Consider the following 22,615-nt stretch of genomic DNA (forward strand, 5'->3'; position numbering starts at 1 on the left):
GATTTTTCAAACATGTTGTAAAAACGTGCCATATGATGAAATAATGTAAAGGAGGCCGTGAAAAACACTCCAGAAAGGTTTTCTTTGAAAAAAAAATCATCATGAATTTTGGCGCAAAAAAAACGCCTTACTATACTATGTCGAAAAAAAAAGCGATTTTTCAAACATGTTGTAAAAACATGCCATATGATGAAATAATGTAAAGGAGGCCGTGAAAAACACTCCAGAAAGGTTTTCTTTGAAAAAAAAATCATCATGAATTTTGGCGCAAAAAAAACGCCTTACTATACTATGTCGAAAAAAAATTTGATTTTTCAAACATGTTGTAAAAACGTGCCATATGATGAAATAATGTAAAGGAGGCCGTGAAAAACACTCCAGAAAGGTTTTCTTTGAAAAAAAAATCATCATGAATTTTGGCGCAAAAAAACGCCTTACTATACTATGTCGAAAAAAAATGCGATTTTTCAAACATTTTGTAAAAAAGTGCCATATGATGAAATAATGTAAAGGAGGCCGTGAAAAACACTCCAGAAAGGTTTTCTTTGAAAAAAAAATCATCATGAATTTTGGTGCAAAAAAAACGCCTTACTATACTATGTCGAAAAAAAATGCCATTTTTCAACATGTTGTAAAAACGTGCCATATGATGAAATAATGTAAAGTAGGCCGTGAAAAACACTCCAGAAAGGTTTTCTTTGAAAAAAAAAAGTCATCATGAATTTTGGCGCAAAAAAACGCCTTACTATACTATGTCGAAAAAAAAAGCGCATTTTTCAAACATGTTGTAAAAACGTGCCATATGATGAAATAATGTAAAGGAGGCCGTGAAAAACACTCCAGAAAGGTTTTCTTTGAAAAAAAAATCATCATGAATTTTGGCGCAAAAAAAAACGCCTTACTATACTACGTCGAAAAAAAATTTGATTTTTCAAACATGTTGTAAAAACGTGCCATATGATGAAATAATGTAAAGGAGGCCGTGAAATACACTCCAGAAAGGTTTTCTTTGAAAAAAAAAATCATCATGAATTTTGGCGCAAAAAAAACGCCTTACTATACTATGTCGAAAAAAAATGTGATTTTTCAAACATGTTTTAAAAACGTGCCATATGATGAAATAATGTAAAGGAGGCCGTGAAAAACACTCCAGAAAGGTTTTCTTTGAAAAAAAAATCATCAAGAATTTTGGCGCAAAAAAATGCCTTACTATACTATGTCGAAAAAAAAAGCGATTTTTCAAACATGTTTTAAAAACATGCCATATGATGAAATAATGTAAAGGAGGCCGTGAAATACACTCCAGAAAGGTTTTCTTTGAAAAAAATAATCATCATGAATTTTGGCGCAAAAAAATGCCTTACTATACTATGTCGAAAAAAAATGCGATTTTTCAAACATTTTGTAAAAATGTGCCATGTGATGAAATAATATAAAGGAGGCCGCGAAAAACACTCCAGAAAGGTTTTCTTAGAAAAAAAAATCATCATGAATTTTGGTGCAAAAAAACGCCTTACTATATTATGTCGAAAAAAAATGCCATTTTTCAACATGTTGTAAAAACGTGCCATATGATGAAATAATGTAAAGTAGGCCGTGAAATACACTCCAGAAAGGTTTTCTTTGAAAAAAAAATCATCATGAATTTTGGCGCAAAAAAAACGCCTTACTATACTATGTCGAAAAAAAATGCGATTTTTCAAACATGTTGTAAAAACATGCCATATGATGAAATAATGTAAAGGAGGCCGTGAAAAACACTCCAGAAAGGTTTTCTTTGAAAAAAAAAAATCATCATGAATTTTGGCGCAAAAAAAAAACGCCTTACTATACTATGTTGAAAAAAAATGCGATTTTTCAAACATGTTGTAAAAACATGCCATATGATGAAATAATGTAAAGGAGGCTGTGAAAAACACTCCAGAAAGGTTTTCTTTGAAAAAAAAAAATCATCATGAATTTTGGCGCAAAAAAAACCGCCTTACTATACTACGTCGGAAAAAAATGCGATTTTTCAAACATGTAAAACCGTGCCATATGATGAGCAACGTATTATAAGAATTTGAACAGTTTTTAAAATTATTATACTTTTACATGTGCAAGGAAATATTATTGTATGGCATTTTTGAGACAACATATTATACTCTGTTTTCTTGAATAACATACTATTTTGACGATATACTGCACCAGGCACGTGGGGGTGGACTGAAGCACCTGCCCCTTTGCCCCTTGATGCCCAAAGCCCTTTTGTCAAAGGTGTTTAAATTTTATGTAATTTTATGTAATTTTGTTTTTTTATTTGCAAGTGTGTGTTTGTCTAAAAGTATTTGAGGCCCAAAATAATACATTAAAAAAAAATAAAATTAATAATTCAGATCTACCGTCGGTCGGTCACGTGATCTACGTAGACGTCCCCCACTGCTCTGAGGTCTCCACATGTTCCCTGTAGCTCTGCGCTAGTGCCGCTCGTCTAGAAACCGGAGACCCGAGGGAGGACATGAACAACTGATGGTCCTGATGGAGAGGAGGTTCTGCAGCGGGATTCGTTTATGTATGGTGTATTTTTGCAAGATGACTGATGAAGTGAGCATCCTGCGTGATGCCAAAATATACACGGACCGTGTTCTAAACCATTTGTTAAGTAATTATACACTGCTTGTAACTACAAAATACAGGAATTAAAATAAAGTGTTGCCACTCTTTGGCTTTGTAAAAAGTGTTAACCATGAATATAGACAAATTCTAGCAGAACAGTCAAATTAGCTGGTCTGTACTTTTTTTTTTGTTTTTGGTTATAAAAGTACCTTAGGGATGAGAAACATGAAAAGTACAAGCACTGCTTTTTCATTAATTGTATTGAAATTTAAGAGAAAAACAACTGAAACAATCAGAAAGTAAATCAGGAGCTAATTGGAAAGTTGAATAATCCTTAATTTGAGCATGAATACCACAAAAAAGGTGAATATTTGCTCCTGTTGTTAGTCTTTTTATGACCTTCAATTACAATAGAAATAAAAAAAATAAAGATGTCACTATGGGCTTTGGGAAAGTGAGATAAAAATGTGAAGAAGAAGAAGAATTATACTGATTGTTTGGGGTGAAGCACAGTTCCATTAAGGAAAACTTGGGAACAATCTTCAGTATTGCTGTTATTGAGGCTCTACATTGTTGCAGCTTGTAAAAAATGACAGTATACGCACCAGTGAGCTGTACCTGCTTTTCATCCTGCAGAGGGCCGTGGGGGGCTGGAGCCCATCACAGCTGACACAAGTCTGCAGTTCATCCAAGGGCCACCATGCACGCTCACATTCACACCTACAGCCAATTTAGAATCACCAATTAACCTAAACTGCACGAGAGGAAAACCGACACAAACACATCGACTACATAAAAACTGCACACAGAAACCCCCACGCCGACCAGCAGGTTCAAACCTTGCATATTTTCAACATTTAAAAAAAAACTGCCTGGTGCAGCTTGAATTTCAAATAGGACTCAGTACATTTCATACATTTTGATTCCAGGTGTCTAACAACATGAAGCTGAAGGTTTAATATCAAACTCGTAATTGCTTGAGTGGGATGTTATTCCCGAGGTTTAGACCATCGGGGCCTCCGGGGGTTTGGGGGCCTCCACTTCCTGCATTTCTCCACCCGGAGAGTCGTCGCTGCTGAACAGGTAATATGGAGGCGTTTGCCGAGCTTCGATGATGAGGACGCCCTCCGGGGACAAAGAGGCGAAAACCGTCAGAGGGTCCACATCTATGGGGATCCTGAGGAAACAGAAGAGGACAGAAATGATGATCTGACGGTTTTAAGCGGGAAAAGTTTGCTTGGCTGAGAATATTTAGCTGTTTTAAAGGCCGCGTGGGAGGAACAAAATGAGGAGAGCAGCGAAACAGTTGAGTTCCTTTTTGGAGGTCGTACAAAACTCCGTGACACTGTCCTCTATACGGGAGCTGCTGTGCAAACATTTTTGAATGCTGGGATTTTTTATTGACACTCTGTCAGTGCCCATAAACGGCCTCCAGGTGGATGATTTTGGTGCTTCTAGGGGAGAGTTGGCTCATGATTTTGTTATTAAAAACAGTCACTGCGTCCTCCCTGACTCATTCTAGACAAAAAAAAAAACAAAACTCCCACCCAGGAGAAGAGCTGAAAGCCATCCCTAGATTTCATTAAAAAGCCTCCAGCTCTACCACAAAGAGGAGAAAACACAAGGTTGATCACGGTAGGTGTGAGGTTTTCCCCCAAATGAAGCCTGATTCCAATTAATGAGATTGCCTCCTTTGAAGCTGCCTGGAGAAGTTTGACACCTGTAGATTTCCACCGCTGTATACTTTCCTAATCTGCAGCTCTCGTCTGTCATATAGGCAACGACTAATTTTCACACTGTTTACTTTTTTGACACTTCTCGTGCTGAAAATCTTCTATTTTCCACAGCACAGTGGGATAATTGGCTTCTACAACTTGCACAGGGATTCAAAGCTGCAGCATGCACAGGTTGCATTCCATTACACTGCATGCACACATTAGGAACCATGATATTTTAGAGTTTTAAATTAGAAAACAGGCTGGTATTCTGTCAGTAAAGCAAAGTCAAGCTTATTTTCTGAAAAATACAATGGAATGAAAGCACTCTAAAAACTGCCACAGACGCTCACACACACACAGGCAAACTCTGCTCTTTGTCAGACACTGTGGCCAAATATGGGTATTGTAGGTCCTCAGTGAGAGCAGCCAAGAGGTTTTCAGAGTTAATATAAACACCAGGCTGCTGCGTTCAGAGGAGGAGACTGTGGCTCTGCCCTCCATTTAATTAGCGAGGACGCTCCACTGGCTCCCACTCCGCTGCGAAATATTGAAAAAGTCGGAATGGACTCGAGAACCTCATTGAAGCAGACAGTCGGGTCAAGTCAGGTCTATTTGTGAACACAGACATCACTCATGGTGTGCCGCTGAGCTGTAAAAATTCACTTGGGCAATCATTTCCAGGCCACAGATCATAAAAAAGTAACACCTTTATAAAAACTACACAACAGAAGAAAACATTTTATCTGATAATACATGAAAACACTAAATCAAGAGCTATGGATGCTTAACACTGTAAAAAAAAAAAAAATAAAAGAATAAAAATATTTGCCAAAACATATGGTAAAATCACATAAAATAACCATCTTTTAACAACAGCAGCAATATTCCGTACAAAGAAACCATTTTCTATGTCATTTTTTATTTTAGCTTCTTAATGTTTAAAGAAAGCTATTTTACATGTGCAAAAATTATAAAATTACTAGCAAATATAGATAGGTATACAGATTGATAGATATTTCTGTCATGAAAATGTCTGTAAATATGAAAGATCATTCTCATTTAAGAAACAAATCTATGTAAAAATTAAAGAATCAATACTGCTTTTTCTGTTGTCGCGAATTGTATCTAATTTTAGAATTCATTTTATATTATTAAACTTGAATTTAGCAGTTTTGTCTAGTTAATTAAAAAGAAATATTTGTGAAATTATGATCACTTTGTGCTTTAATGTAAAACATAAATAAAAATTATATTTTCCTAAAAACTAAAGTTAAAATTTCATGGTCACTCAATGTTTTACTCGTTTTTCTAAATACAAAAACATTTACTGTCTTTGTAATTCCATTGACATTTTTAATCTATTTAAAAACATATTTGAAAGAATCAAATTCTGTTAAGTTACTGATTTTTTCTAGCTTGTGAGAAAAGAAAAAATAAAGAGAAAGCTATCACAGCAATACAACAATATAGTATCTAACAGTGGGATTATAGTAAATCCAGTTTGGACAGAACAAGAGCAACACAATAGGTCTAAAGAGATAAGCTTTCAGGCCAGCAGAGGGTAAATGGAGGCCCTGAGGTTTAAAAACAACACTAGAACTCATGTTGAGTTCCGTCTCTGTGCAGGACGAAGCCATCAGACTCACTCATTCTTCACTGCAGTGAAGTTTTCTAAATATAGTTTTGTCATTTTTCTCATCACCTTTAGGACAAAAACATCTTCGGCATCATTCATTTTCAGAATGAGATTTCAGGGTCTGGCAGTTATTGTCTGCTGCTGCAGTGACAGACTCCGTCTCCTCAGTCTGTTTATGGGGAAACATTTGCAAATGCAATGTAGAAAATACCTGCAGTGTGATATATTTTCAGCTGAAATCATAAAACAAGACAAAGAGCGTGCAGTCTGCAGCTAAATGTGAAATCATGCATGCTAATGTAAACATTAGCATATCAGCATAGTCACTGTGATCACGTAAACATCCTCACAGGGACAATGCTAACATGCTAATACTTAGCAGGTACAATTCTACTGCCTGTTTGTGTTTCTATTATTGTTGTACCTTTCTCCACATTTTTGTCTTTTTCCCTCTGACGCTTATCAGAATATCAATAATCTTGCAGGTATTTGGTTGTAGAGTAGTGGAATGTTTTTAAAAAATTAAATTGTGAACTCACAGTGGCACTAAAGAAGAGAATCTTCCCTAAAAAGTTGTCTCTGCGTATTAAAATTTCAAATACAAATGATTTTTTTCAAGACATGCATCCCATTAAAGTGCCCGAAGGCCAATTCACAGGGCAGGAAAACAAACAGTGCTTAAACACAAATGCTTGTTATGAGGACAGACTGTACGCATAAATTATCCAACATCCACACCTTTACAATTTATCATTTAATTGTATTTAATTTAACTGTAATTGAAGTAGTTGCTGCCAAATATTGAAGCTGCTTTGGATTGAGAATGTTTTCCACCGATGGAGCCCAAACGCAGTCGGAAGCTCTAAATTCTCCAGGGATCCTGTGCTACATGCACAAACTGTGCTTGGCACATCTCAGGAATAATCACACAGACACGGTGCTACAGTTCCAATCTGTAACTGGATCTGAAACCCCATCAGTCTGAACCAGGTTGTTGACACTGCCATTGTTACACTGCAGTTTAAAGCTAGAAATGCTCAGCCATGGCCACTCATTTCACTCATGCTACGTCTTGTAATGTAGAAAAAACATCAAATGGACACGTTGACAAGGTAGAAAACACTTGATTTCACTGGATGGGAGACTTTAAAATCCTACATTTTACAGCAGTTTATCCAATTGTTTTCTCTAAAACTGCAAATGTGAATCAAAATTGGTGCGACAAAAAGCCTGTAGGTTTCTCTAGAAATCGTTAATGTTTGTATAGAATTTTGTGCCAATCCATTTAGTAGACATTGAGATATTTCAGTAAACTTTAACTTTGTGGTGGTAAAATCAATACTTATTATACATTTTTAATTCTGAATCACAAAATTCAGTTTTAACGCTGTGCTAGATGAAAAGTCAATGGATCAACAATGTTTTTAAAATAAATTCGGAAAAAGGCTAGGATGTCTGTACCAAAATTCAATCCATCAATTAGCTATTGAGATATTTTACCACCTGATAATGCCATTCAGAACTTTCATATACGTTCTGAGAAAGTTCTTCAAAGTTCTACTAATGTTGTCACTTGATTATTTTCTTTTAGCTCCCAAAATGTTCTTCTTAAAGGTAGGAGAACCAAAGATATTGGAAGAATGTTTGGGGATAACACTGTGCCGTAATGTTCTCAAGAGTGAAACTACTCTTACTACTTCTAGTACTACTACTGTTAACTACTACTGTCCCTTTGTTATTATGTAACATTGGGAGAACAGTTTATAGATTCTATAATGTGTTCCCTCCACAACTGCCTCAAAACATCCTCAGAACATTGCAGCCAGAATATTCCAGCTTTGTTAATGTATCACATAACAGGAACATCTCAAAGAGAATGTTCTGTCATCTGAGGCCTTGAGAACATCTTGAAAACATTTTTGTAAATGTTGGATTGACAGCATATTTCCTTCCAACTTTGTTAATATATCACAGTTCAGGAACGCCTTAAAGAGAACGTTCTGTCATGTGATGTTTCAAAAGCATTTTTCTACATGTTGGACTGACAACATCTTTCTTTTGCTATTGAAGAACCTGTGTTCCCTCAGCAAAAAAGGCAATATGTTCTACCTCTTATATGTTACATTACAGGAACGTTATAAAACATCGTCTGAGGTCTCAGTAAGATCTGGAAAACTGTTCTTTAATGTTGATTGGACAATGTTCTGTAAGAATGCCCTCAGGAAAATCACCAGAACATCCTCAGACAAATAATAATTCTATTTTTTGTTTTGGTTGTCTTGTTTAATTAATTTATTTTGAAAGGAAAGTAATAAAAATGGGTCTAATTGAGTATAAATCTTGTTTAATTTCAATGAACTCACATGTATCTTTGCCCCTCCCAACATTCCCTCAAGGAGCCAGTTGCTGTGAAGCAAAGTTTCCCCTTCTGACAAAGTCAAATCACTCAGCCGGCCCATTACACAGGACTCCAGCAGAAACCTTTATCTGTCCAGCTCGGGGAGTTTATTTAACTTTGGCAAGCGTACAGTTTATCTCGGGCATTGATTTTGTACAGCTGCCAAAAAACTGTCCAATATGCTTTTCCCCTGCAGAGATTCAGGAGCAGCGAGAAAGACAAGACAGCCAGAGCAGACATGAGCGTTTGCGTGGAACATACAACCTCGATGCTGCTTCCCACACAGTCAGACACACCGACTCGGTCCGCTAGTATCAGCAGTCTCATGAGAATAGAAACAGAGGCTGATTTCTGAATAACAAACCACACACAAAGAGATAAGGCTTCCTCGCAGCTACTTGACCTGAGGTTCCACAGTTACCTTTGCCCTCAGAGCTGATTTAACAGCAACAGCTTTGGGTTAATAACTTACATTTTGCTCACTTGTGCGGAGCTGAAAAATCCACCCTCGGACTCATCGGCTCATCAGGACTGTATTCTAGCAGTAATTTTGTTGATGGACTTTGGAAGAGCATGTACTTTCCCCTTCGGTACACCAACATTTTGAATTTATTTATAGCAGTGGTGGCACGTAACATTAATAAAGTACATTTGCTGTGTGGGACTTAGAGATGAGGTTGTTGAATAGTTGAGCTGACTGGAGTCTATCCGATTGTTTCCAGTTGTTATGTGTCCTTGTCACAGATTTTTCTGTTATTTTGGGTTTGTTTTCTAGTTGTAGACTCTGGATTTTCTGATGATTATTAAGGTGTTAGATACAATTTTGAAGATATGATATTTTGAACTGGAGTCAAGTATGAATGTAGGTCTATTAAACGGTTCAAAATGAGCCTTAAAGGTAGATTGTATTCCCATTTAAAGACTGGAATGGATACTGTACACTCAACTTTGTTAAGAATTGTGAATATTTTGAACACTAATTTCTAAATAGTTTGGTTAGTTTTCATATTAACTGGGGCTGAGCTAAATTTGAAAACTAAAAAAAGTTCTCTCCAAAACTTCTGGATGAGATGCTGGAAAGTGGTTTTATGAAAGATGTGCTCCAAATGGGTGGTAGGTATATGTCCATTTTATGCTTATTTGTACTTTTCTGTATTCAGAGTACGTACAGCTTCAGTAATCACTACTGACCTACATATATGCTGTGTAGGTGTACTTTCAATAGGCTCCATTTTAACCTGCTGTGACATTAAAATGCTGTCAAGATTTTGATGGATTCCTCATAATAACCCCATAATGTACTGACAGAATAATAGTGGCATAATGTCTTGTTCGTTTTTTTTCTCAGCAAACAGCCTTTCACCTAATGGCCATTTTCTGGTCACATGCTCTCGTCATTTCAGGCCAAACCATAATGTAGAAGTACAACCCATATTCAACATTAAAAGCTTTTTTATGTCAAACTCAGATGAAAAAAATAATCTAGGACTTTTGCTAAAATTGTGTTTTTTTTAAGTTTTGTGAAAGCTCATAAGATAACTACAGTTTAAATGCCGTAAGATAAGTACATGTGGGACTCTTGAAAAACCCTTAAAATTGTCCTTGCTCAGTTCAAAACACCCACCTGGTCTGAGACATCACATTCTGTTAATCCAGCCTTTTGTTTCTTAATGCTGGCTGCAGGTTCTGAGTCAGTCTTACATTGTTCTACATTTTCTATCATTTGTTTCCAAAGTTACAGTCTATTCGAGTCTGTACAAGAGCTTCATCTAAATTCACCTAAATCATACACACTTTAACAAGTAAAAACATGAAGCTGAACATCATGTCTATACACTTCTTTCATCTTTCAGTTGCTATAAAATCAGTTTAAACTTGTGTTGGTTGGCTAGAATTACTTAGTTGTCTGTGGTTGAATGGGCCACCCTGGGCCACCGCTTGGCCCCGCCCCTGACTGATAAGAAACCACTTAACATATTGACTATGTTCACTTTTTTAAAAAAGTTAAGTGTATTTTGCTGACGTTAATTCTGTATTTTCATTTCGAGGTATCAGCTAAGGATTACTTTTATCATTAGAAGAGCACTCAGAGAGCAAAGTCCTCCACCAAGGGCAGTTCTCTATCTTGCGGTTTTAATGTTTGGGACCTGAACCAAACCTTAATGGGTTCTTTTGGCCATGCTCCACCTCTCAACTATGTTTCATGAAATGAAACCGAGTAGTTTTTGTGTAGACAAACAGCCCTGGTGGAGGAATACAGTTTGGTCTATAAAATCTAATAAAATTAGTTAACAAATGGTCCTAACTGAGTGATTATAACTTGCTGATGTTTGGTATTTTTGATTTCCTGATAAAGTTTTTGACTTGTGACTGCTGTGTTGAGGTGTTTTGCACAGACGTAAAGCACATGAACATGAGAGGAACTGATCCAGTGCACAGTCTTACTACACAACTGATCAACAGACAGCAGTAAGATGGTTCAAAGAAGTGAAGTGAACACATGGACATAAACAACGCTGCAATTAAAAAATCTAATTTACAAATGATTTGTGAGGAAATAAATGCATTGCTTCTTAAAATAGTTGCAGATTTATTTCCAGTTGATGGTATTCAGCTATTTTCAAAGCTAAGGTTATTTTCTTTTTTTAACTAGCCAAAATTACACCATTTATCAAAGCAATAAACTGTAAAAACAGACTTCCTGATGGTTATTGAACTAATAATTGGAGACGTACCGTTCTGTTGGGAATATAATCCAAATCTACGTTTAAAATCATCATCAAAATCATTCTAGTCTCCATGTGTCCATAAATAACTTTGCCAAAAATTAACCCTTCACACTATCAGATTCAGCAAAATTGTAAAAATTCTGTGCTCCTTAACGCAACAAAAACCCATGACAGGCTCAGCTGTGACCAACAGTCAAGTGACAAAAATTCAAGAAGTTTTTAGATGAACTGCAGGCAGTGTTCACACAGGGCAGAGTGGAGATGTCAGGAGAGACCAAGAGGAAAATAAGGCATACTTGATCAATATAATAAAAGCAACACGTCTCAAAAATAGTGCACAGAGGAGCAAGCTGATAGCAGGTTGAAAGATACATTCAGCATGGTGAAATATCTTTCTAGCAGAACTGTGTTGAAAATGCAGAGTATGTAGAGGTTGTAAACATGTCAGCAGTTAAATATCTATAGCATGATGAACCCTTATTTTTTTCCTGTGTTACTAACAACTGTGGGCACTTGTTTCATTTCTGTATATTTAATATTAAAAGAATTCAAATGTTGTTTTTTCTTTCTTTTTAATGACTAACTGTGATACTGTATGGAAGGTATGTTCGAGTTGTCTCTACTTCTAGCTACGGCTGTGCTTTTTATGACTTTAGTTTGCAGTAAAAATGAACTGCCAGAGAGTAAAAAGTGTATGTATGGATACAGAATGTAGTAATGACATTAAACAGCACTTTTAAATCAACAGGTCTTATGGCTGCTTGTGTCGTGGCTCCTTTTCCTTTTCAAAAAGAGACACGTATAAAATGTATTGCTATTACCTGCAAAAAGAGGAGACAAAAAGCTGTACCCCTTCAGTGGAAAGTAGATTCTGAGCTAAACTTTGTATGTAAAAGAATACTGTGCTCTGTGCTGTGCCTCTCCTACAGCCAGTGTGGATTTCTGTATCAAGGGCAGTTATTTATATATGACCCACTCTCACCCTCCCCCTATACACTCAGCCGTCACTGACTGCAGGTTTTGATGAGCTCAGGAGCGCAGGCCTGATCTGAAGGCATTCCAATTAAAGTGATTGTGATATGAACAGTGCGCTGCTAGGACACCTGCTTGCTAATTAGTCAACAGGAAATTAGCAGGACTGGAGTGACGCACCAGCGAGACGGCGACTCGCACCAGTGATTAGCGCTGCTGTTTGAAGTCTTCCCACTGCCCAATTAACCGGGCAGGTTGTGGAAACTTCTGTGTTTCCTGCTTGGCTTTGATGAGCTACAGCATGAATATTCTCCAGAAGACGCTCCTGCTTTACACACCAGTGCCTCATTCAGGATTCCAGTGTTGATGTCACTGGAGTTTAACATGACTCAGGAGCAGCTGTTCAAAAAGGTTTCGAGTGGGAGGTGCAGAACGATGCCGTCAAACAAATATCACTGATAGCTGCAGGATGTTGGAAACCTGTTCAGTAGGAAAACTTGCATGACTCTTCCATCTATTAATATAACAAAAGAAATGTCAAAATCCTTGCTTTGTTGTTCATAATTCTGAAACTACTCCTGCATAGTCAGACCATTCTCTAGCAGTGACTCAGCTCTGTGCAGAATGGTCCGACTGCACCTCATCATCATTCTGCTACATGCCCAGTTGTTTGTTTACAACTGTTTTAATGTAAAAATGTAGAAAAAGACACAAATATGTCTAAAAAGGTGTTTGTGTGGACTGTAAGGTTACTGCAATACTCTATCTCAGTGTATTTTAACGATCCCTTCTCTGGCCTGATGACAATAAACTTCATACAAGTCTCTGTGACAGTGTTCCTGTACTAGCTGAAGTCCCATAATGCTCTCTGGTTAGCAACACATAGCAGCCCAACTCCTCCAGCTGGTATTTTTTCATTATATCAATCTAATTATTTTGGTGGTACTAAGGTAAGGCACCAAAGTTGTCCCATCAAAACAGTAAAAAGGGAATTGTTTTGGGGAAATATTTCCTTGCAGGGATGTGAGCGCTGTCACTAAAATGGCTAGCTCACATAAAAAACACAAGCAGGCCTGCCTTCTTGTCATCCACTGATATAACACTCATAAAGCTTTTATTTACTTTTATCCTATTAGTAAAGGTATGAATAATAGGACCACAGAGGACTTGGTCTGTTCTTCCTCTTTGTTTTGCAAAGTCTAGAACCAGTAAAATTTGAGTGTTTTTCTGATCTTTCAGTTAAAGTGTGTAAAGTTTATGATATGGCAACGCAATGCCTTAATGCTGATGGCAAGAACATTAAGGTGAAATTAGTGATGAATCATCTTCACACATTAGTCATCCTACATTAATCACAGCCTGAGTTTATGACTGATCCATGATAATGAAGACGCAGAAAATTTAAAAATGCACAGCAAAAACAGCATATCGTCTGGATTTTGGAGACCTCCCACAAATTTTTACAAGGACAGTCCCAGCTCCCTTGTATGCCTCATTTGTGATTTCTTTCTTGAACAAGCTGTATGCTTTGCTCTGAATGCTGACTTTCTTCTTTTTTATCTCCAGCATGAGAAACTTTTCTTGGATGCCTCCTAAGTTTATCCAGGCTCCACTATGTTCCAAGCAGCTTTAGCTGACTCCGTCTCACACCTGTGGCCACTTGGAAAAATATTGTACAAGTTGATTTCTTTCATTTTTTGTAAAATAAATAATCTAGTAAATTCAACTCGTGTTTTCCCCCCTTTTTTCCACAATGTAAGGCATTACAACTGTGTAGCACTGCACAGAAGACATTTCTGAGTTCCTTTTACATCCCTTTAACCTCTCCGTGGTTGTACTATTTCCATAGAAGGGCAGGACTTTATAATGTAGTGAAAAATGAGCCCACTGAGAGTAAAGATGTGCAAAATGTCCATAAACTGCTGTGTGTTAATATAAAACCATCCTACCTGCCTATGAAGCAGTTCAGATGAAGACAGTTTGAAAAACTATTAAATATGCAATCATCCAAAAGTCTGACAAACAACTATAATTTTGTGTCGCAGAGTTTAGTTTCATTATTTTCTGCCCTCGTCCTTTAGCCCCCTGTCTCAACTGTGGATATGATGATAAATATATAATTTCATAGCTGTAAAATGGTCTGTATAATTCAGCAGTGTCATCAACTGAAAACTAAACGCCACTAACACTTCTGTTTATGCAAAGCTGTTAAAGAAAGCCACTCCAGAGTCATAATAGCTCAGCGGTTCACCAAACAGCTCTCCAGTAAATGATGCTATTATTCTGACTTTTTAAAAAATCCACTCTAAATGATTACAAATTATAAGCTGTGAAATATGTGGTGGTTACTCTGGTGAAAAGTGAAGGCTTTTGTTGCTCAGAAAGTGCAGAAATCCAGAAAAAAAGAAACTGTAAAAACACATAAATTATACTCACTGTATCTTCTTTGTGAAATTCTTTGTCACTATGCCTCCTTCTTCTTGTTTCTCTTCGTGTTTTCCTGTTGGGAAATAAAATGACATCAGCAGATGAGCTGAGCAGCCTCATGTGACTTTACAGATGATGATGTTAAATGTTGTGCAATAGCTAAACAGGGTCATGGATCATAAATGAATCCTTATCACAGGTTCAACAGGACACTGATCAGGAAACTCTTTAAATCTTTAGTAAGGATGCAAATGAAAAAAGTGTTGATATAAATGAGCTTAAAATACATCTCCCCTGGCACACACAGTTTTCCATTGCTCAGTCCCTGCAGTGTGTTCGCTTTGGGGCCTGAAGGGTGGATCCTGATGCCGAAATGTTCTTTTTCTTGTTTTAAAGAAGGATTGTTGTGCAGTTGGACACACAGGCATGTTGGTCAGAATTAAGAAGAACATCCACTCCTGGAAAGCTTCTCTGACTCTTTCTGTCTGTCAGCTGGGTTTTCTAGCAGCTGCTCCCCGGCTGCTAAATGTCAACGTCGCCGCCGGCAGCGTGGCCTGCCTCACCCCTCGACCCCCCAGCGTACTTCAGGCAGACTGTGTGTTACCCTATACCCCCACAGCGACGCCCTCCAATGCTCAAAATGCTGGAGAGATCAAGGCTGAAGCGCTGGAGAGGAGTGATCACCAGCGAAGTCAGGAGGTTAGTATGAAAACGGCATCATGACCTAAGAAGCAAAACTGATTATCTCCCACAGAAATGAAGCTTCTCCTTCTGCCTCTCCGTGTTAAACGACGCAGATACTAAATTCCAGATGTGAATGTTCTGAAAGGACAGCGGCGTCTTCATGAGCTGAATGACGTTTTCTGCCTTTACAAGTACCAAGGGTTTGGGTGGAGGTTTCATATTTGCAGATGGAGGACGCAGCTTTTTATACTTACAGACATGAGCCAAGCTTGTTGCACTGGATCAGAAAGCACTTCATCTGTAATGCTCACCGTCACTGACTACTGAATGTATGCAGTTTGTGTTACAGCACAGCAGTCACATCAGTGTTTAAATGAAGCTAGATGAACGTAGCCAGGCTTTATTTCTGTTAACTGGCTAAATAAAACCTGAAGTCCAAATCAGAACTAATGTGAATTAGGACTGTGATTATCTACTTTCTTTATTAATCAGGTTTTCTTCATGAGACTCTGATGCTGCCATAAAACAGAGCAATGAACGCTTCATCTGACTCTTCTTCTGCACAAAATGGAGGAATGGTGTTTCTCCTACTTCAGCCAAGAGGATCAGGCTGTTATGATGGGAAGCTGTGTTGTTGTCAAAATTTGTTAAGACAAAAAGAAATGCTTTTCGTGCAAATGATGCAAGAGAGTCTCAATGCAGCTGCTTATTTCTAACATGACAGCTGCACATTAGAGCTCTTCAACTTCATATATTTTAACATGATACTCAGGAAGTGCATTTAGTAAGTACAAGAAAATCACTTTAGGTTTGAACCAAATCAAAGTGAAGTTATTGCCATTTATTGGCTTTTCTTTGTGATATACCAATAGAACAGTCTATTCTGCGTTCTATTAGTGCAAATGGACTTGACAGTAAATCAGGACCCAACACAGAAACATACTTCTGCATTTTCTGCATCACCACATGAATGTGTGTAAGTTGGCAAAGCAACACAAACAGAAATCATCCTACATCTGCACAGCTTCGGTCAGTGGTGTTGTTACCATGTTGATCCAGCAGGTTAAAAGCCAGCCACCTCAGTGACACTGAAAACTCTGACCTGAGACTCAGAATACCTTGCTAACTCATAGTACGCCCCCTGGTCACTGTTTTCTTCATGTCAGTCTTGGATCATGAGTAAATTCACTCCATTTCTGGTTTGAAGCTTTGTGTCTGCATCTGCCAGTTTAGTGCCAAATTACTTTAAATGTCTGCTGGTGGTTGTTGTCCTCCAAATCTATGTCTGCTCAGTTTTTCATCGATCAAAAAGGTCAACATCTTTTGTCAAAGCATTCTAAAACAAAAAACACAAACATGACCTTTACACACGTGATTCATATGACTGTTTCTTGATCTACTGATGTGAGGGTTCCTGTACGGTGTGGAGACGTGAACTCATGGGTACTATTTGCTGTTTCAAGAGGCCGGCGCATAGGAGAAGGTGGAGCACATCCGACGGGTAGAAAAACTGGAATCCTGCACACTATCTAACTTGTAAACATTAATTTGCCTGATGAAGGTAGTAAACTCTCATTAGGCAAATGTCCAGTATCGAAATGTTGCTTTAATACATTTATGTTTGCAAGTTAGACACATTTAGAGATGTGAAAAAGATGTTTTTTTGACCCAACCATCCACCCCAAACTCATTTAAGAGACCTTTTTTTTGTCTTCCCTCATTGCATTTAACAGACATCCTTTGCACAGCCAATATACAGCACAGTACAGTCATTAATGCATCAGAATAAAGGATTATTGCTGCCATTTTCCTTGTAGGAGTCTGTGTTGCTAAAATTAACATCTCAGCAACCCTCTGTCTTCTTTGGCCCCATATTCACTCCGTTTCAGCTGTTTTGTGATAATTTGAACAGTGTAGGCTACAAAACCGAGGTAACCACATTCAAACTACTCTTTCAGACACAGCATCCTGTATCAAAACGTACACGTTCCTGATTCCTGGCTGTGTTTGTGTTTAACCAGTAATGGCCTTCAGCTAATCTTTGCCCTCTTGGTAAGCTTTTAACGCGCCTCTGTGTTAAAGATTTGTTCATTCATACTGAACACCTCTAACATGCTTGTACTACATACCCTGCCACACTTTTAGAGCAGGTTGAGTCACTGCAGGCAGGCAGACAGGCCCAACATGGCGCTGATTGAATGACCCAACTGGCATACCAACAATGTGTTTATAAAAAACCCAGAGCCGGGGGCCCGCTGTCCTCTGTGGCCTCTTCAGCCTCGGGTATCCCTGGAATTCAGCTGTCTTCTCAGGCGCCGACTTCAGGAAGCAGTTTCTCCAACTTACTCCAGTAACGGTGTGACCGAGCTCGAGCGTGACACCGACAGAAATGAAACCTGCATGAGGACCGCTGGATAAAAGCGAGGTCCTGTTTCCAGAACAGTCTCTGTGGTGTTTAGTGGCAGAGAGCAGCTTGTCTTATTGTAAACAGAGACTGTTGTCACGGGCCTTGCCTTAAATCTAAATCGAGCTCATGCGTGGCTGAGGGAGTGATTCTCCAAGAATCTGAAACAGGTGTCTAAGCTTGAGGATCTGCCTGCCAACTTGCTAGTCCCAGTCCCCAAAATCTGTCCCGCTATTTCATATCAAGACTCATTAATGCAGAGACCATGTTAAACCACGGAGGCTCTTTGATTGCGCTGCTTTAGTTGTGCTGCCAAAGTGAAAGAGCTGATATTTCTTGGCCTGATTAAACACAACAGGCTTCCTGAGAGATACTTAAGGTGTTGTTTAAAGTTTTTTTTCATCAAAATCTGGTGAATTCCAGCCTTTGACTTGACTGCACTGCTGTTTTTTTAAGAAAGCGCTTTATATTTTCAGCTATTTCACTGCATTTTACATGGATGGATGCTGATATGATGTTTGGCTGTTATTTAAAATTGGGCTTCTAAGTTTTGATGCTGTAATTCAAAATTTTCTGCATTTCTAAAAAGAAATTAGTAGAAACTTGTCAGAAAAGTTACTTTTTGATGGTGCAAAGTTAATTTCTTCACGTTTTCTTGCTCCAAATGAGGATGAAACCCTAAAAGTTGGAGTTAAATGTTTATGAAATATTACATTAATGAGAGTTAAATATTGTTTCATGTATTTTTCTTTCAGTCTGTGATTTTAAATTTCTGAATTTTAAAAAATTTGGTAGTAACTTGTCAGAAAAGGTTATTTTGAAGGTGCAATGTAAAGACAAAACCCTAAAAGACTTATTTCTTGTGTTTTATTGTGATTTAAAACTATCTAAATTTCAAAATTTTGGTAGAAACTTGTCAGAAAAAGGTGCAATGTTCATTCCGTCATGTTTTCTTGCTCCGTTTGATGACAAAACTCTAAAAGTTTGTGTTAAATGTTCATGAAATACTATATTTATTCAGTGGAGTGAAATCTTTCTTGGGTTTTTCTTTCAACCTTTGTTTGAATGTAACAGAAAAGCTTTTTCCAACTAACTTATGGCGTCTGAATGTAGGATATTTAGCAGAAATAACAACATACTAAATGAGAAACGGTCCAAAATTCTTGGACATAATCCCAGCCACTACTGGAAGGTTTGATTGGAAACTGAAAAAGCTTACTAATCCCCCCCCCCCCTTTTTAAAAAATATACTGCACTTGTTCATTGTAGTTTCTTTTTAATTTCAACGTCTTGAGGAATATTTCAACATGTTTCCCACACAGCAAACAATCTTTACGGTGGAGAAACGCTGGAAACATAAACAACGTTAAGGGTGTGACCTGTGTGTGATGATGGTGTTTTTCACAACTATACGACACTATTTATACTAGATGTGATGTTTACGTTCTATTTGAAGTGCTTTCTGTGTATTACGCTTTAAATATGACTTTTTTTTATCCGCCCCCTTTAAAGGCACTTTGGACAGCAGGTGTTGTCTTTAAAGTGCTCTATAAATAAAAGTGACTCATATTAACGTGAACTGATGGCTGTCACAGCGGGAACTAATCAGGTGGATTCACTTTGACCTCCAGTCACTAATCATAAGGCATCACAAACACCACCAAGTGAAGTTTTAATCCCCCTAAGTGGCCTAAAGATGATTTATCCTCCAGAAAATAACAAACCCATCCAGACTCACCTGACACTTCTACAAATCCGTCTCTCGTCTTTACGTTCAGCTCCTCTGGTTTGAAGCTGTGGACGTTCACGCAGACCTTCCAGGGCTCCCCGCCGGTGGAGGAGGCGGTGGTGGTGGGGGAGCTGCGGGAGGAGGGCTCGCCGTACCTGCTGGTGTACAGCGCGGGGCCTCCGGTGGACTGACGCGGGGGGAAACCTGTGCGTAAAGTGCTGCTGAAGGGCGACGTGCTGAGGCGCGTACTGAGCCGGCCCGGCCGAGCCCAGCCTGGCCAGTCCATCGCCAGATCGTCGGGGAAAGGTGGCATCCCAAACTCATCTTCCATAAACCGAGAGGCGAGCTGATCCCTGAACGGTGACTGATCCCGGAATTCTCCAAACGGGTCTCTGGGAAATCTCTGCCGGCTTCCCATCGTGTAAAAGTCTCCCTCTGCCATGTCCAAAAGCCAGGAGAAGTTCAGTTACTTAAGCAAAAATAGCCGCTTTCTCTTAAAAAAAACAGCAGTATTTAACTCTCTGTGTGGTAAAACTTTATCTCTTTTGGATTACGCACATCACCGTTACGCAACAAATCACCTGTTGATCCAAAGATAACCTCCGAAGTGAACCGTGAGTTTCTTAAACCTCAAAGTGAACTGATCTCATTTCTTCTGGCTGCGGGTTTTATACTGGCCTGGTCTTCCTCAGACCATGAGTCTCCACAGAACAAGTGCCGGGAAAGTGCTGGGAGGATCTGGAGAACCTTCACACTGCAAAAAGTACATTCCAGCACTAATGTAAAACTCTTTAACATTGGCTGACTTTCATAAAACAGCGGCTTGTTCTCACCTAAAGAATTCTCTGAGCTGTTTATTAGTTGTAACTGACCTGTACGATCTTAAATTAAGACTAAATGGTTTGCTGATGTGGATATTTTTTGCAGTGGAGAAGGAACAGCTGACCGAAGACAAGCCTCCCTTTGACCAAACTAAGTTGCACCATGTCCACATGTCACTCAGCTGGAGCTCCCTCCTCCTGGTGACTCACTGGCTTTTTAATAGAAAATAACGCAGAGCTTCGGGTTCAAACGCACTGATGTCACAGAACGGATTAAACAAAACGACTAAGAAATCAGCTTTGTAAAGATGGCTTCTACTGAACCAAAACATGAATCTTTAATCACTTAATGAAAATGTTCAGTTCTTGTTCTAGTTGGAAAAGTGTTACATTTAGCCAAATGTGCACAAAAAAAGCTTGGAGCTGTTCAGCTGATGACACATTTTAAGCACTGAGTTAATGCAAAACCTTGTGGCTTTAAAGGAAAATGATCCAGTAGTGTGATGAGTTCACAGACAGTTTTTCAGCAGTGACTATTAAGGGTCACTTTAAAATGCAGCTTTATTCAAATGAAATGAGGCCAGAGTAGACAAGAGGAAGACCAGCTGGCATGTTGGATGTTGGTGTCAGTTAAGGCCGTAGTCAGACACTTGAACGTCCACAACTCCACTTGTTGAATCGCTTTAGTTTTGGCGACTGCTGATGAAGTACGTCTGGTTTTCAACCAGCGAAAACAGCACGTCACCCCGCTGTTCACATCGCTTCACTGGCTTCCAGTTTCTGCCTGCATTCAATTCAAAACTCTGACACTTGCATACAAAACTAGAATGAAAACAGCTCCCTTCTACCTGAACTCTGTCATCCAGGTCTACACTCCATCCTGCTCACTGCGCTCGGCCAACAAAAGGCTCCTGATACAACCACCACAAACCACCGTTAGCTAGACTCTTCAGAGATACCACACTCTGTTCGAGCTACAAAATCCCTCTCAGTCTTAAAGAAAAGACTAAAAACCCAACTCTTTACTGAACACCTTGCCCTTGACAGACTACAAAAAAAAATAAATCAATGAATCCTATTACGTCTGCACTGCCTGTAGGCACCATGGTCCTATTACCACACTTGAACTTGTTTTAAAGTTTGGGTTTTGGCCTTTTCTCCTTCTTCTATGTAGGACAGTGAGACAGGAAATGTAGGTAGAAGAGTGGGGGAATGACATGCAGTAAATGGGCTGGATTTAAAGCCATGACTGCTGCGTCGGGGACTATAGCCCCTGTTTATGGGTCGACCGCTCAGCCAGCTGAGCTATCTGGGCACCCTTGAACTTGTTTTATAGCACTTGTCCAGGTTGTTTTCTCCTGACTAGAACCTTGCTTGTGTTGCTAATTGAAATTGTAGAACTATAAGTTGTTGGTGTGCACAGTTACACAATATCTGCTCCAACTGTGAGAAAACTAATTTGCAATCTCATCGCCTACAGTGAGGCCTTGATCTTAGGGCAGAACGACATTAAAACTGACTCCAGTTGGCAACAACTCAAATTCAGTGGACACGAGCAAGGTGGAGGATGGTTATTTTCACTGATGAATCTGTTTTTTAGCTGTGCAGAGCAGATGGTAGAAGTTGGGGACTCGCTATGCAGATGTCAACATCATACGGAGAAGACAAGCAGGGGTATGTCATGGACAAAGTCTGCACATCAACACCCAATAATATCAAGATGAAATCCTCAAATCCATGGTTATCTTGTTCCTTTACCAGCTTCAATTGAAGTGTCCTCATGTCTCCAGAATATGTACTGTCCTCCTAGCAGCAAAAAACAAGAAAAGCACTCAGCGAGCGCAGTCCTCCTCCAAGGCTGCTCAGTTGTTGTATCATTTCCAATGGATGAAATCTTTAATGAAAAAATGACCTTGCACTGAGCACAGGTGTGTGTTATGCATGTGTACATTATGTATGGATACTGAATTGCGTGACCTAAATATGTAGGTGTGAATTCATGGGACTCGGAAAAACCCCCACACTTTAATCAATTGTTCCTTGCATCATTTCCAACAGATAAGTCCTGATAAGTCCGCAGTGGTGGATTTGTAGTAGGATCACAATCAAGTAATGGTCAGCAGACAGCTGACATAGTGTTCATTTGTTTTCATAGTTACAGTAACGCTGTGCTGCTATCTCACAATGGGAAATACTTAACAAATCTATGGATCCAGACTATAAGCCGCATCACTGCCAAACTCTAATGACGTGGTCCTTGTGTCATGGAGCAAAATTCCACAAGCCAGAAATTCTTTTTGTCGCAGATGCTTGGCACTACGCAAACAGTGAATAAACCTTTACTGATGTGGTTTCTGGTCTGTGGCTCCACTCTTTATCTGCCCATTATCACTTCCAGCATAGTGCATAGTGTAGCGATGCCAAGTAGTGGAACAACAAATACTTATTCTCTTATGTGGGAAAGAATGGATAGAATTTGATGCGTTTAGTGTATTTACTGCG

At 38.8% G+C, this 22,615-nt stretch overlaps 1 protein-coding gene across 1 annotated transcript; it reads right to left on the reverse strand.

The window, feature by feature from the left end:
* Positions 1–2,837: 2,837 nt before the first annotated feature.
* Positions 2,838–19,969, reverse strand: hspb8 (heat shock protein b8). The gene is made up of 3 exons (XM_023277314.3): positions 19,302–19,969; positions 14,485–14,548; positions 2,838–3,772 (listed from the first exon to the last, which is right to left on the reverse strand). Exons 1-3 carry the CDS (start codon positions 19,732–19,734, stop codon positions 3,598–3,600), a joined length of 672 nt encoding a protein of 223 aa, XP_023133082.1. The 5' UTR covers positions 19,735–19,969; the 3' UTR covers positions 2,838–3,597.
* Positions 19,970–22,615: the final 2,646 nt, after the last annotated feature.

Source organism: Amphiprion ocellaris, chromosome 6, assembly GCF_022539595.1.
Source record: "Amphiprion ocellaris isolate individual 3 ecotype Okinawa chromosome 6, ASM2253959v1, whole genome shotgun sequence".
In the NCBI taxonomy this organism is placed as follows: domain Eukaryota; kingdom Metazoa; phylum Chordata; class Actinopteri; family Pomacentridae; genus Amphiprion; species Amphiprion ocellaris.